The sequence below is a fragment of the Struthio camelus genome, chromosome 1 (assembly GCF_040807025.1).
Source record: "Struthio camelus isolate bStrCam1 chromosome 1, bStrCam1.hap1, whole genome shotgun sequence".
Lineage (NCBI taxonomy): Eukaryota > Metazoa > Chordata > Aves > Struthioniformes > Struthionidae > Struthio > Struthio camelus.
The window spans coordinates 142,480,735-142,497,428 of record NC_090942.1 but is presented as its reverse complement, the minus strand read 5'-3'; the positions used below and the strand labels follow the sequence as shown (position 1 = coordinate 142,497,428).

The window sequence follows — 16,694 nt, the reverse complement described above, 5'->3', positions numbered from 1 at the left end:
AGAGAGGAGTAATTGCAGTAAGGATAGTTTTGCTATCCAGGGATAGCATTCTGACAGTGGTCTGTTATTTAGCAAAAGCATGTTAGTTACTTTAAAATAGTATCCTTATTTTGCCCAGTATGTTGTACGGAAGTAATCAGCTTTCAACTTTTGAGTGGAACTGCACAAAGCTCATTGCCCCTACCAGTTATCTCTGTGGTTGCATTCTTCATTTATCATGCATTCCTTCCCCTTAGCTTGCTGGCATTTCTGTAGAGCTTTTGTCTCTACTAAATATCTTTGTGTTCGTTCTCCCTTGGCTGGTGAAACATCTACTGTTACTGCGCAGTGTGGGTGACGGAATGTGCTGTGATGGGTTAGAATCTACCGAGTAGAAAATTAAAACGCTGCAGTATATCGCAAGTGTAAAACACTATATTATGACTACTTGCTTGTCAAACGGAATGTGGAAATATATACAGTGAATAAGTACAACAGCAGTGGACAAACTGTCTTGTTTACTTCTAAAAGGAGCACCAGTTTTAATGGAAGACTTAAAATACACTGTAGAAGGAGAGCGAGTATTGCCCCTTAAAGGAAAGCAAGGGAAAAACCCCAAGCTGAACTGCAGTATATTGCATTTTAACTCTTGTGAATCACATTGCTCTTGTGAATCTATCCAGAAGACAGTACAGCTTTAGACAGGAGTAGAATAGTTGCCTTGCGTAGTAAAGAAATTTTTTAAAAATAAAATGCGTGCTCTGTATATGAAGTCTTAGAAGGAAAATACAGTATTGGGTTTTCCAAAAGAACTATCTTGAAGAACTGGGGAGATGATACCCAGTGCCAGCAGAAAAGCTGGCTAATTCTTCCAATATCTTTGTCCTCCCTTTTAGAAGATAATCTGATTTTATTTCCTCCTTCAGGAGTCTTGCCCTTACAGTACTGAGTGGTTTGGCCTTTGCATAAATTAAGACATTCACGGAGCTTTTTTTTCCTTCAGTTTCCCACTGGAAGGAAGTTGGATAATTTGCATTTTAATTTTTCCCATGAGTATCTTCAGATGTTGTGAGCTAAGGGTTCCCGACATCTTTAAAATGCTAGGGAAGATGTCCTTTATCCTACATTCAATCCAGTATTCTGGGAGAAGGTGTGTCGATTGTACTTTTTAACTCACCAGTCATGCTGAAGACACACAAAATCAGTTTTATTCTGTTCTTTACTCTTCTCCTTTCCCTCTATTATTTTAAAATAAACTGTACTTTATTTCCATGAAATCTTTTCTCTCAGATCTGTCAGTGTGGCCTCCAGAGAAACAAGAGGGAGGGAGGACAGGTCTTTTTGAAGACAACTCCAAGCTCCCTGGAAAAATACCGTTTTTGGTTTCAGTTGCTATTTCAGTGAGACCACCTCTCATGAAAGTATTTGCACACTGGAAAGCGTCCTCCCCCCTCCCCCCCCCCCATTCAGCACTTTTCTGAATAGACTGTTTCACAGAAAAAGAAATTAAAAGCAATTTTTTTTTTGTGATAAATCTAAGTTGTGCTGTTGAATTGAATGGCTACAGAAAGTATATTGGCAAGTCATCCTGAAATGTCATTGCTGCAGTGCTTCGTATCCAGTGAAATGTATTAATCGATAGATGAAAAATAATCACTCCAATAAGAAGCATCAGCATAGACAACTGTGTGGGGGTTTTTTGATTTTTTTTTTCTTTCCTTTTTTTTTTTTTTTTTTTAATACAGTCTGATGGCAACTGACTTTAATGAACTAAAACAGCCAAGCATTCTCAACCAGGTTATCTAATTTGGGCACCAAAAGTAGGAATGTGTTTATACCTTCTGTAGCTTTGAATTTAAAGATATTGTTTTCCAGTTCACATGTTTAAATCTTACATTGCTTGTCAACAGATTATGTGAGACTTGAAAAAGCCTCCTCCTCAGCTAGGCTTAATATTTCCACATTCCATTTCGGAGTGATACTAAATAGTTATTTTGCTGCAAACTTGTTGTCTCATTACTCAGATCAATTTTCAGTTGTGCTTGTAAAAGCACTAGTAAAGGCAAAAGTGTATTAGTGCATGTATGCTTATTCTGACAAAATATATGTGGGATATTGATAAAAACATTTCAGTACTGATACAACAAAATAGTCAGGCATTTTACTGTTAATATTCATCTTGTGTAGGCAAAAAATCGTCTCATTCCTAGTGAAATTCAAGGGATTTGTATGCTTGAATCTGCTAAACTAATCTGAAAATCTGATTTAGGGATGAAGTAATTTGTCCGATATAACATAAATATCTGGATCAGACATGCCAGCTAAACCTAAATCTCCCAGTGTCACTTTTTAAACATAAAACTGTTTTTGTTTGGATTATAAAGGGAGCTGAGCCATACTCTTGAGCTGTCTTTACGTTTTTCGTTACGAGAATTTACTTGTGAATCGAGGAAATACTAGTTCCTCTCCTCCATTGTTTTTAACGGATTTTACAATTTTCCTTTAAAGGTGAATACCTAATTTTAATGTGAGAAATGCCCGCGGACTCTAAAGGTTTCCTGAGTGTCTTAAGCCAATTTAAGACCTCCTTGTTATTGAAGAGGGCTGCCAAAAAGGCTGGATGTTCTAAAGAGCATACTTCCATTGTCTGCTAAAGCCACAGTGGCATATACTTGCAGGAACAGCCAAAGTAGACACTGTGGAGAAATTCTGTGAGCGTTTGGCTTAGTTCCTCCACTTCTTGTTCTTTCCGTTTCTTTCTTCCCCATTCCCTAGCCTTCCCCTCTTTGATGTAAACTATAATCCACTCTCTAGAGGGACCACAAATACCAGAAATTACCCAGTTCTTCGAGCCTTCATCATGTGTCCTCATTCCTACAACCACTTTCTCTGGTTATTGCATGTGGTAGAAGTTCCCTGTTATCTGAAGCTGCAGAGAATTGGGTTAGAGTCTGTTTATGGACTCTTCCAGGACCTAGTTCTGCCTTAAAAAACAAAAAAAGCAAAACATACGGGAAAAAAAAAAAAAGCGTGGACTGATTTCTGTCAATTATTTCTTCCCATCTTTGTGTGATCTTAGCCACTGTTCTCCTCCAAATCATAATGGTCTTTTTTTTTTTTTTTATCACAACCGATGTTCCCATTCATCAAATAACAAAGGCTTCAGCAGTAAAGTGGACCGATATGCCACCCAAAAGCCTATGCAATGAAATGTAGTTTTTATTTTTTTTTTGTTCTTTAAAATAAGCTTGGGGATGTCAAAGAAAATATGTTAGAAGAATGTACGTATTTTATAAAGACGAGCACTCACAGGTTAGGAAATGCCAGATTTATAGTTCCTTTAATTTTTTCCTTTAATAAAATAGGACCTTTGTATTCCTTCAGAATATATCTTTCCCCAAGATACCTGTTGTATTCATAATATGAGTAATGGTCCGAACATGGGGTTAATCTGTAATACACATAAATCGGATATTTCATCTCATAAAAAATGTATTTTCTATCTTATTCTCACTTCCCATGCTGTGTTTTAAAAAACTAAACTCTCATAAACTGAGATGCTCTTGAGCTGGGTAGCATCATTCCATTGAGTGCTGGGTTCAAATAGCACTCTTGAAGAGAGGTTCTGGACACTAACAGAGTCTTTTAGTTTTCCTCCGTGTTTCTAATGATAGCATGGGTTGTGCTGTTTTGTCTAGGGAATTCTTAGGTGGAAATGTAACGATTCAGGCATGCTGTGAATTCTGAAAATACTTTTTTTTTTTATTCTTTGCTATGATGTAGTATGTCTGATGTGTGGCAATTTACTTGTTGTCCTGTTTTCCAGCCTCTTTGTATTATGTCTATGTTATCATGGAAAATGCATCATTCTAGCTATACCAATATGGCTGTATGGCTATTTCAGAGCAGGTTTGCCATTTCAGAGCAGTATTTATTTAAGATCAACCTTTGACCAGGTTAAACCTTTGTCATCCCATTTGTGCCCCTCCTGCTTCTCTGCTTAACAGGAGCTGTTATATTCAGTGCTATTTGAAATTTTTAAATATTGAAATAAGCAGATAGTCAGTCTGTCTACCTAGGAAACCGGTCATTTGATACCACCTACTCGAGTATGGAATGCAAGCTCCTCAGCACTTGTTATGCAAGGATGGGAATGGGCAAAATGCCTGGAATGCTGATGGTTCAAAAATTAACTGTTGTTTTCCCAGGAAAATGTTAAATTGCTGCATCAGTAGGGACCTCGGTATCTGGCATTAAGTTAGATAAAACTACACTTTTACAGTGACTACGCTTAAAAAGTGGTATCTTAAAAGTTTCCTCGTAGGAAGGAAAAATATATTTGAAAAACAAAGCCTTTAAAAAGGACCTTAAATCTTTCTCGCCCCAGCCCTTTAAAACAATTCATTAATTTATTTAATTGTGTGGTTAAGGTAGGTGAATATATGCTCTGAGTCTGAAACAAAGCAAAAAAGCCACTCTTTGTAATGGGCTAGCAGTGAGAATGGTTGGTGTAGTATAGGCATGAAATCTGGTATAGGCATGCCCAGTGAAAGTGTTTGTTTATGCATTTATTGTATTTGGTAAGAAAAGCTTGTGTTCGTAGAAGACCGAATTGCAATTATGGAACACTTAAAAGGGGTCTCTTACTGTGCTTTTAGGAAAATTCAGCATGCCTCCTATCCTCAGATCTTGTTCTTAAGTTGGAGTGAGGGAGACTAGAAAACTTCAGGGATGTTTTCTAGCCAGGGAGATAAATAAGTTCAGCACTGGTAGTAGCTTTCTGGAATAACTCACCATATTGAGGAGTCCTCAGTGGAAGGCAAGCAACAAAATTGTCTGAAGTGTTTCACTGTGTACAAAGCTTCCTACACTTTGTAGGAAGTGCAGGAAATACAGACCGCAGAAAACTGCCCTGCTGTTGTTGAAGTTCCCTCGCAACAGATGCCTGTATTTTGTAATGTTGTGCAAGTGCTTTTTCTTTGCTTAAAGGGAAAAAATAGAGCCAAGAAGAGCTAGCTGAAATATTGAGAATGTCAGGGGAATCACCAGTAAATACCTGAACAGATTTTGAGACACTGCAGTGATAAAAGGTCTGATATAACAGGCAGCATGCCTTGTCCTCAGCAATACTTTTTCCATCAATAACAGTATAATTAAGCTACTGTACTGTAACCTCCTACTTTACACACAGTCATCATAACATAAATTGGAAAAAACACTTTAAGCTGGAATAAGAACATCAGATACGAGAGGAGTTATATTACAGTAGTCTGTAGCAACTTAACTTTATTCAAGTCTAATTGTTTGGCAAGGACAATTTCTGTTAGGTCCTGAGGCTCTTAGAAAGGGCTTGGACATCTAACTTTGTTACTGTGGCTTAACAGGTAGCACTATCTCTCAGTTAAACTGCACCAGAAACTGTTTAATGTGCTTTTAGTGGCCGCTGCAAGGGGCTTCCCCTCCTTCCGTTTTTGCCACCTTCCCTTCTTGCCGACTGATCCTTCTCTCTTTCTTGTTGCCTGCAATACCATTGATTTGCTTCTGTGGCGGGCTTCTTAACCAGCTCACCCGGCACTAGAAAAATAGCTAGCAAAACAGTTGAGAATGTTACAAGGCAAGAGAGAGCCATTCCTTCAGCTGTCTTGCAAAACCGAACCCAGAGACTTCCCCAAACATCCTTCACCTTCCTTCACCCACAATGCCTGCGTGGTCACTGCAGTGAGTTATTAGTGCTCAACTGACTGAGGCTCTGACAACTCATTTGTGTCTGAATGTAGTAATTCTGTTGAACAGACCTCAGGTTCCTGTTTGTTTCATTTGGCACCAAACACTTGAAAATCAAGCTGTATATATATTCAGAAGTGTTTACTGAATCTTTAACCACTGAGCGGTGTGGGTAAGGAAGAGGAGGGATGCTTGCTCTGCTCACTGTTCCTGGCTCTGCCGTTTGTCCATTGGGCAAGATGTCCTTCAGGAAACTGCATCTGGAATTCATGCACAATAGCCGAAGCATGAAATATGTAAACTACACGTATCCATTCACAATTGTGCTTTCCCTCGCTATTCACGGGGAGCGGGTTGTTAATACAAAAAGAGGAAATGGTATTGAATGGCTTGATAAAATATTATACTTCAGACTAAAAGGTAACATAATACCCAAGTTTGTTACTTGCTGTAAATGAAAACTAGGGCAAAAAAAACCCCCACTTTGACCAAATCCACAGTAAAATTCATGTTGATATAGGAGCGCACAAACTGTAATTAAAGCAGTCATTGTAAAATGGCTTATATTGATACTTTATTTGCCTTCCCCTGATAATGAGATGGCCAAATACTTTCCAGATGTCAGTCTGAAATAAACATTGTGTGAGGTTTTGTTTTAGATGGCAACAACTTATCTTGGTCATGTCTATACTTTTCCTTGGGAAGCTGTGAGATGTCATCAGACTGATGTTTTGTCTGTGAGTCTGTCTTGTCATGTGTTTTGTTTGTTGTTACCTTTTTATTCATTCTTTATTGTACATTTTGAAAAAGTGATTGCTTAAGAAACGTACTTACTAGAAGAGTGAATGCATATCCCACTGTCATGGCTGATTCTAAACTACTTTTTGTAAAGGGCAGTAACCTTTTTTTAGGCCCTGAACTTTGAACATTGACATTTCAAGCTGCAGGTGAAATTGAGGTGTACGTTTATGTAACTCTTTAAGGTACAGTTCTGTTTAGGTTAAGATATTCAAGAATCAAAATGCTGGAGGATTACAGTTAAAATGAAAAGTAAATGAGAGAAGATCTCATGCCTAAATTGAACCATTGTAAGATAACCAAAAATATCTAACCATAAAAGAGTATTTTCTCTGTTACATTAATATACTTTTGATTTTGCGAATAACTTCCTTTTGAAAAGTTAGAAAGACACATTTGTAGCACAAATTCGACACATTATGCTTTATGATTTTTTGTAATATTTGTTAGATTTCAAAATTATCTTTTAGCAGAACAGTTGCTTAAAATGTTAACCATGGAATGATTCTTGTAGCTAGTATAGTTTCTTGTAATGATTCAGCATATTGAGATATAGACAGTCTTTTTGACTATGAAGTGGACTACGAAAATTCCAGTTAGTTTACTTAATTGCTTGATTTGATGATGGATGCAGCTAAACCCACCAGTTGATTTGAACCAGTCAGTCGTCTTTTCCAACCTTTTTATTGTACTGAGCTTATTTATAAGAGTATTTGTGTGGTCAGTCAGAACCTCCCAATATTTTCAGGTTCTTGAACCTTTTCTCCTTTTGACTTGCATGTAGAGAAGGTGTGACATGACATTATGGGACTTGATATCCCCTTCTTTCCCCTTGTAGTTCCCCCAGCCCTTCTGAAATGTCAAGATGCAATAGGGGAAGAAAGGAATGAAGGGATGTTCAGCTTCATGAGTTGTACAGGCAGCAAACTCATGATAAGTGCCCTAAAATATGAATTGATTTACTTCAAAATGAGCAAGATATGAAAACAGATGTTATCTATGTTGATAAATAAATACATTGTAATTTTTGTACAGCTATGCACTTAAGAATACTTGCATGTTTAGTGTTTAAAAAAAGAAAAAAGCCGCTCAGAAAATATACAAAAAAAAGAAAAAAGAAAAAAAAAACAAGCTCCCCCCAAAATGTTAATTCAGAGTTTAAATGAGAAGACATTGAAGTCAGCACACAAATATTCTTGATCTTTGGTGTTTTATCTCCCACTTGTTTTCATCTTTGTTGCTTCTGCTTTTTGAAATGTATTTATGCTCTTTTAAAGAGTTTCCAATATACAACAGCAGCTGGCCTTGCTAGACAACGAGTCTTGGCCAGGAATGGCTGAAGCGGACAGGGACCGTCTTCAGCTTATCAAAGAGAAAGAGGCTCTTCTTCAGGAATTGCAGCTCATCAGTCAGCAGAGACGATCCCCTGAAGACATTGCACGTTTGGAGGAAGAAAAAAGACGCTTAGAGGATGAAATTCAGCGGGCTCGAGCAACCTCTGCTCATGGGGCCACTGAAAGGTTTGGAAATTTAACAAATCATTTTCTTATCTACAATAGGATGCATCTGGGTAGTTTCAAAATGAAGTAGTAGGAATTTCACTGTGCTTAAGAAACAAAAGAAGAATAATTTGCTTTCAAAAAAGGATGAGTCTTCTCCTGACTCTGCCATTATTTAGTTCTGTCTGTCTTGAAGTTTTCTGCAGGCGAGTTAGAGTGACACTAACTGGTTGGTTCTCCTTTCATTCATTTGAAAATTCTGACTGGAAAGAAAAGATCAGAATATAGTCACATGGGATGCTTGGAAAAAGTCTGAGTGATATATGAGAGAGCTGGCTGATAAATAAAGATCCAAATAACAGTACCCAGATAGTGAAAGAATTTTCTAGTATTTTGCAGTTGCAGTGGAGTCATAGTCATCTTCAGAATCACCAGAACAAAGATCTTTTCCCGTATTTAGTTACAGCCATAGGTACTGGAAGGTTAAAGGATGAACTTTTTTTTATCACCTTCTGCATGGTGATTTTTTTTCATTTGTGATCTCAGCATTGTGAGTGCACCTAATTCTGACTCAGTTGACTGTGTTCTCTGAATGTCGTTCTTGAAAATTAAAATATTAAATTCTATTAGAATGAACTTTTTTTTTTTTTTTAACACAAACACTATTTATTTCTTTCAAAGTTGCACAATTTGTCCTGTAGCTAAAGAAACTGACAAAAACACTTAAGGTGGTGTTGTACCATAGACTCCTTCCGATTAAAGTGTGAATGTGCGTGTGCTTGTATCACAGACTTATTTCTCTTAAATAGATGGTATCCAGAAATACCAACTTTACCTTTATAGATATGATTTGAGTGAGGGTTTTTTTTTTGGTTTTGTTTTTTATATCAGGATAATACTTTTGTACACTAAACTATTTTATGGAGAGAAGGTTTTCTTGTTTTCCTTTGCCATTCTTTTGTGTTTTGAAACAGATTGAGGCATGAATTGGTGGTAAAAAGCCAGGTTTGGCACTTGAAGAAAGCTACATGAACCAGCATTAATATAATCTTGCATAAAGGTTAACGCTTACATAATTAAAGATGCTTTTAAAATATTTGGAAGTGCCTTCTATATACAAATTTGCAGAACTTTATTTCCTTTGAAAGGACTGACTTTAGAAAGTAAATTCAGACAGTAAAAATAGAAAATTTACAGCCAACGAACAGGTCAAGATTTTGTATAAAATTATATGCAACTTTTGCAATATCGTTAAATTGGCTCTCCAGCTTAAACTGCCAGAGAAAGGAGTTCGCTTTACACTGCAATGTAGTAAGTTTTATTTGTTGTTTTTGGGCTCTCATGTTAGGTAGTGCATACTATATTGGCAAGAAGGCCAGGCTATTTTTCCATGTAGTTCATGCAGTGGAAAGCAACTTTCCAAAGGGATACTTGATATTTCGAATGCTAGCAAGAAGTTGAGTAGAAGTTAGAATAATATTTAAGGGCACTCTAATTTTGTATAACGAATCGGAGAAAAGCTTAACTGTTAGTACCCCAAATTTAATTATTTGTTTATACTAGGGCTCAGGAATGACCAAAACCATTCCCAATTCTCCTTTTTTTATTTCCACCTTCTCCTAATCATGAAAAAGTTTATTGTTTAGATAATTATTAGTTTTGTTTGTTGCTGAGTTTTAAAGGCACTGAGTTGTGGGCAGATTAGGGAAAACTTAAAATCTGTATGACAGAGTATTTTTTGTTTTGAAGTCTGGCCGGCAGCCTTACTGAGGTGTCTCTTGTCCCATAGTGCAGGTGCCTGCCTCACACCGCTGATGAACTGAGGTGTAAGGTTCCCATATTTATGTTTTCTTAGATTAGATTTTGTGAATCCCCCTTCTTCCCCTGCAAATTTTGGAATCAGTTGAGTTTCTTGCATCTTGCATCTTTTTTTCCTGTCCCTGCCTGCAGTGCCTTTATCGTGTAAGTTCACGCAGTGGGGCTGCTGCTTTCGGTGCGCTCGCGGTGAAGGAAACCACCTGAGAGGGCAGGGCTGACCGCTGGAGAGCTGAGCGCTGTAGCCCCTTCCCAGCCTATGAACTGGTGCGGTCGGAGGCCAAGGAAGCTGAGAGATTTAGGTTTATGGTGCTAATAAGGAAATACCTTTTTCGTATTCTATAATCTGTGGATGGCTAATGCTGCCTTTTTTTTTTTTTTTAAATCCAAAAGGACTCCTTTTTCATTTATATTTTCCTATCCTGCTTGTTTATATGTTGTCTTCTAGCAGCTGTCTTTGCAGGTGAGGAAGATTAGATGCATCACTCTTAAATACATTTGATCTGCCTTCTCCAAACTGTCTATCAGAATTCCAATTTCTAGCCAACTTGTGAATGTGGAGCTGGAGCAGTAACTTTCCTGGACAAAGAAACATAAAATAACACAAAACAGATTACCACCCTGATTTTATTTCAAAGTTCAATGATTAGATTTGGAAGGAAAAACACCAGGAATACTTCTAATTCTGTATTCAGGAAGAGAATGAACGTTGGATCAGTGGACAAAAATCTAACATTCAAATTTTTAATAATCTCAAAATACAATATTTAGGATATTTTACAGATAGTTGAGAATGACTGCATTATAAGTACTTTCCGCTCATGTTGTTGTAGAGGTACAGAGTAATTCCACTGCTTGTTATTACTTAGAATTGGAAAGAAGTAAATCACAGCGAGAGGGTTTTTGTTTTTTTAATCATGGTTTAGAATCTGAAATGCTATGTGGGCTGCTTAAATACAAAGATATAAAACGTACTTGAAACACTGAGAATTAGAGTTGATTGTTGAGTTTTATGATAATTGCTTGACAGAAGTCCTCCAAAATTTTTCTTTTTATCTTTGAAATTTGACACTAACTTGCTTAAATAACAGAGCTACTTAGAATATTTTTTTTCCTGCCAAGGTGACCAAATTCATAGCAATTTTCTCTGTTTTATCACCCATTAATGTTGTTGCAAGGGAAAAAAGTATTGGAGTGTCTAATGTTTTCACCTAGGACATTTAAGAACTTTGACAATTGCTGCAATTTATTTTCAGCATCGTGACTTTTATATTGTGCCTTAGTTACTTTTCTTTTCTGGGAATACTGTGGGAGTGTTGTTGCTGTGTTTTCACTGGGACTTCCATCATTTGCATATAAATTGACATAAATTAAAAATTTTTGTTAATCAGGGAAACTCTTTTTTAAATTCAAAACTGCAATGCAGAGGCATTTCTCTGTACTTGGAAAGCATTCCACTTCTTGAGCACTACTGTAATATAAAGAAAAATAGTAATATGTATCTGTTTAATTACAGGATACTGTTACAGGAAAAGAGAAATTGTTTGCTTATGCAACTAGAAGAAGCTACACGTTTAACCTCGTATTTACACTCCCAGTTAAAAAGGTGAGTTATGTGAAAAGAACAGATCTTGAAGTTTTATAACTGCACCGGAGAAGATTATTAATAGTATAAGTTTTCTATTTAATACTTCTTGGGTATGCTTGCTGAGTAAACTAAATTTTTACTAAATTTATATGGCTTGATCTATTGAATGGGATGATTTGGATGGAGTTTTATGAACAGTAATGACTATCTGGGCTAGATTATTTGGGAGAATTTTATACGTTCGCTTAGCTTGTGAAAAGAAGGTAAGTATTTAAAGCCCTTTTAAATATTATTATTGTCATATTTTATGTGATGATAGCATTCTTCTGTGAGGTTTAACATGCTCATGCCTTCTTTAAGAAGGGATTTTTGATCACCATTGGCAAGGCAAAATTTTGCCATTAAATATGAGAATGTGCTAAGATACGCATAGAAGCCCAGAATGTTTTGCATATTCACACTTGCCGCTGCCTTTTTAGAGGCAGCTCCCAGGGATTCCTCAGCTCAGCCCCACACCAACATAATCAGCTCTTTTTCTGTTGTGTCTCACTTCATCTTCTCCATCACCTATACATTACATCTGAGAGTAGTAGAAGGTACTGGAACAAGAGTCATACTGAAGTTATCCTTGTGTTCCACTGGAAAAGCCTGTGAGGGTGAGGCTTGCATAGTAGTTCGTTAGGACTTTCCAGATCCTCTCTCACTTCTTCTCCCTGATAAACTTACGATCCATTATTAACACACGTTCAAGCTGAATGATCTAACATACCCTTCCTGGTTTTATTCTTTGAGTCCGCTGGTCCAGACCCTGCTCTGGCCTCTTTTCTGCCAAATTAAGACTGCTTACGAATTTGAGGAAGGGATAGAATCTTCCTCTGCTACTCTTTGTCTTTAGGCATGTTATCACCTGTGCTGTTTTAGTTCGGCCTGTGCTTAACATCAGGGCGAGAGACATGAGCTAGACCTCAAAATGCCAAATCATATCCTATTTGCGTGTCGCTGTGCTGAATGTGTGTAAAATTGCTTGTGTAACCTGGGTTGGGGTGGGTTTTTTTTTTTTTTTTTTAAATGTCCGTGCTTTGTTTCTGCTCATATATGAAAGGGCCTTTTTTTGGTTTTGTTTTTCTTTACATGCTGTAGTTTGTCTGCTAGCACCCTCACAATGTCCTCTGGCAGCAGCAGGGGCTCCCTGGCCTCCAGTCGAGGATCCCTGGCCTCCAGCAGAGGCTCTCTCAGCTCAGTCAGCTTCACTGACATTTACGGCCTTCCGCAGTATGACAAATCAGACAGCACAGCAGACTATGGGCAGCATTTACGCTTTGACATAATTCCATTCGAGTCTCTCACGAAGGATGTGCCGTATGCTGATCCCATCGGACATTCAAACTTCAATAAGCAACGGAGGTCTTTGGATACGCCGCAGTCCCTGGCGTCCCTGTCATCGCGGTCTTCCTTGTCATCATTGTCTCCTCCAAGCTCACCTCTGGACACCCCATTTCTCTCTGCGTCTCGAGATTCCCCCTTGGCTCAAATGTCAGAAGGTTTTGAGGAGATGGCAGGCATAGGAGCTCTAGAAATGCTCAGGGCTCAGACCACAGTGCTGGGTGATGATGATACGCAAGGAACAAGTTCATCTCAGACGTCCGCTTACCCTGTGGACAATGAAGGGCTGCGAGAAATGGGACCACAGCTGACTACAGTCCAAACTGGTGGAGGTGAGTTTCCTGACATTATTTTTTCACATTACCATAGAGGATGCCATGCAAACTTGAGCATAGCACAGTAGAGATTATTTCTCAGTTTGACTTATTTTGGTTTAATCAATTAAAAATTGCATGGTAGCTGTTAACTGTTGAAAAAAAAACCCTGAACTTTTGATTTAGGGCAAAGAGGTGAAAGAGAAGTCAAATCTTTGTAAATAGATCTTAAAATAATTTTTTAATTGAAAATTACTGGATCATTTATTTCAAAATATACCAGTTTTATAATAAAAATAAAGTGAAATACTTTTAGGAGAATTCTTAGGCTGTGTTCTGGTCTATATCTTTCCTGTTTGCATGTTTATTTAAAAAAAAAAAAAAAACCAAAACCCTTACTAATTTTGGTGAATTGATGGAAGAAAAGAAAAGAGAATATGAACCTTTTTTGGAGTGTAGCACGTTGAAGGATACATATTTTGATCTCAGTTTAGGAATTAATAAAAACCTGCATGATTTAATACTGGGCTGAGCCCCCAGTTCTGTGCATGTTATCATCCTTCTGATAATTTAAAGCAGCACAACCTCAAGGGAGATGGTAAAAGAAACGAGATGTGAGATGGTGCTGCTGACAGTGCTAGAAGGCTGTCTCCATACTGAATTGATACATACCCAGGTATCCTCTACCCATGTCTGTGAATTTTGTAATGGAGCAGAAACCACAATGGCATGAACGTGTTGAGTGCGTGGTGCACCATGTGCAGCGTTTCGTTTTGCATCAGAAAAAAAAAAATGCATGTTCTGCTGGTGGTGTTTGAAGACTTGAGCATCCGCTGCGGTGATTTTTTTCGTTGGCTCTAACCTGCTGTTAGAGGTTTCTTTTCCTGCTTGACTGTGGACTTGATGGACTTACCTTCAGCTTGCATTAGTGGGCTCCTGAGGCACTACAGATGGAAGTGTGTCAGAATGGTATATTTGAGAAATCAAAAGAGGAGACAGAAACCTTAAAACAACCAAACAACCAAACCAAAGACTGTGAACCCAGGCACATGTGAGAGATTACTTTCCTATTCCTGTTTTAATCATTGAAATGAAGAACTGCTGTTGAAATGCATAGGAGTATTCCTTCATCATGACAGATTTTTTTTGTGTGTTGGCTTGATCATGTTCCTAATAAAACTGTATCAGTAGAGAAGGTCCTTTAAAGGAATATTTTAAAGATTGTAATTCCCATCCCATTTCTATATTCAGTATTTTCCATGCAATCGTATGGAATATTGCATTACAGACTTAGGACATCCAGCATAATAAAAGATAAACAGAAAATATATCATATTATCCTTCTAAAATCTTGTTTGTCAGCAGACAATGGGAAGGATCATTGGCAGTAGCTAAGGAAAAAGTTTCAGCATTCTATTTCAAAAAAGTCACCATGATGATAAAAATCCTGCATTGCTCAGTGTTTGAGTATAGACTTACCTACTTTCCTTAACGCAGCTAACGCTGGCAGAAGATACTGTGGCAGAATTTACATTTACTATATGTAAACATTTCTAGTGCAGCATTCAGACCAAAATAAACAGAATTCCAAAGACCAGCATGTAAGTTTGTGCTTAAATTAGTGCCATGGAGAGGCTTTGTGAGGCTTTCTTTAAACCTCAGATCAGACCGCAGCATGTCTTCACCCATTGTGGTAAGTGAAACTATGTTAGTAGTTCATTTATAGCTCGAATGTGTTTTGTAGAAGTCAAGGTCTGGCCTAAGTGCCTAGGGAGCAACAGAATGAGGGTCAAGGTCCTGCTCTGGCTTTTCTTTTCTCCCTCTTCGGTAAAAATTTCTACATATTTCACATTTCCTTGAAAACCTCTGGCAGAACTCGCCTGCGCTGCTGTTGTCACTGCTGTGGTGCCCAGGTTCCACTGGTTACAGCTTTTCTCTGGGTACAGCCTATACTGCTTTATGATGCTTTTTGAGGAGGAGTATATGGCTAAAAGGTAGCTATGCCGCTGCTGTTGGTGGTGGTGGTTTTGGGGTTTCCTTTTTTTACATATTTGAATCTTAAAACGACTGCTTAGGAAAAATTACTTCACCCTTTCTGGTTTTTGGCTAGAGTTTGGCCAGAGCTACTCTGAGTTTGGTACTCATACTGTTGGTGAGTTTGCATTCTGTAATGCAAGTAGCAATTAGAAGTTCGCAGGTTTTTTTTTTGATTTTGTACTATTTTCTTGAAGTGTTTGACAAAACATCAAACTGATATAACCACATGTACTGTATATATACCATATATACTCATACACCACAGTTTTCACTAAAGTGCTATTCAGTATGTTTTGTTGCTGCCACCCAATGGTCTGATAGCATAATGCAGCACCAGAAAACAACTATATATCAGTTTGGACAATTTTTTGCCAGTTTTTCCATCAGACAAAATATGAAGTAATATTTGCAAATTCTGGGACCTGGAGGGGGTTAACACACAATAACTTCCATGTACTTCTCACTGAAGCAGTGCTCAAGCATGTTAGCGAGAATTCTTCAGAAACTGCAGTTTTGGTGTTCGGTGGTTAATCTACTATTTTCTTGTTTCACATCTCTTTTAGGGGATATACTGTGAATTATGTTAGCTTGCGTGAATGGAGGGAATGTGCCTGAGAGATTATAAATCCATTGTATTTATAAAGCTGGGAGTGGGAGGAAACATGATAATTAAACATTGGGCTTTAATATCTCCACAGTTTCTTCCTGTCTATCCTAAAATATTCTTTCAAGTGCTAAGTTTCCTTTGATGCCTAAATAATCTCTTGTTTGCAAAATCTTGGCATAGACCTAAAAGATGATTTATCACTGTATGCTTTTCATTTTGTCTTGTTTCTCATGCGGCACAACAGAAAAATTCACTGTAAGTGAACCTGAAATTACTTACTGTGCTTTTTTTTGCTTGTAATTCCCAGTGTGTTTTTCTGTGTGTAGTGTTTTTTCTGAGTTGCATGTGAAGAAAAAGGAGATTTTTGCTATGTATATTTTTGTTTGATATTATGCTATATCTGTTTAATCCTTATGGCGTATTTAAACTTTTGTTACGTCAACTAAACAACGTATTCACGGCTGCAGTTAAATTCTTGGAAAAACTTTTCTGCAAGCTTTAGCTTTATTACATCTCGGTAATGCCTGACAGCGTCCTGGTGGGTAAGGTCTGTGCGTTTCTAGTTTAGTTTTTGTTAAGAGTGTTTGACACTTTTATTAGTGCATTTTGAGCTTCCATGCAGTATTTGTGTCTAAGCTTATGAAACATGATTCTTTAATGACTATTTAATTATTTAGATTTATGCAAGTATTTTTTAGCTAGTGAAATCTTGGACACCTAAACTGGAATTTTCTGTGAAGTCCACTTTTTCAACTAATGACAGCTGAGAATATTCTTCTAATCAGGCCCATCCTATGTTTGTCAACTTTTGGCACACTGTATATAAATTCAAATCCATGTGTTTTTTTTTTTTTTTTTCCACTGATTGTGTTATTTAAGTAATAAAGTGAAAGGTAGTTGTCTGTTTCAGAAACCTGTGTTTTTAAACAATTCTTTAGCCTCTGGTATTG

General features: G+C 37.4%; 1 protein-coding gene across 10 annotated transcripts in view; it reads left to right on the top strand.

The window, feature by feature from the left end:
* Positions 1-16,694, top strand: part of WWC3 (WWC family member 3) — a 105,410-nt gene that overhangs the window by 69,237 nt on the left and 19,479 nt on the right. For all 10 annotated transcript variants that reach the window (XM_068920836.1, XM_068920905.1, XM_068920861.1 and 7 more), the window contains exons 9-11: positions 7,779-8,021; positions 11,332-11,421; positions 12,544-13,118. In XM_068920836.1, the coding sequence (XP_068776937.1) occupies positions 7,779-8,021; positions 11,332-11,421; positions 12,544-13,118 (908 nt within the window). The remainder of the gene's footprint in view (positions 1-7,778; positions 8,022-11,331; positions 11,422-12,543; positions 13,119-16,694) is intronic.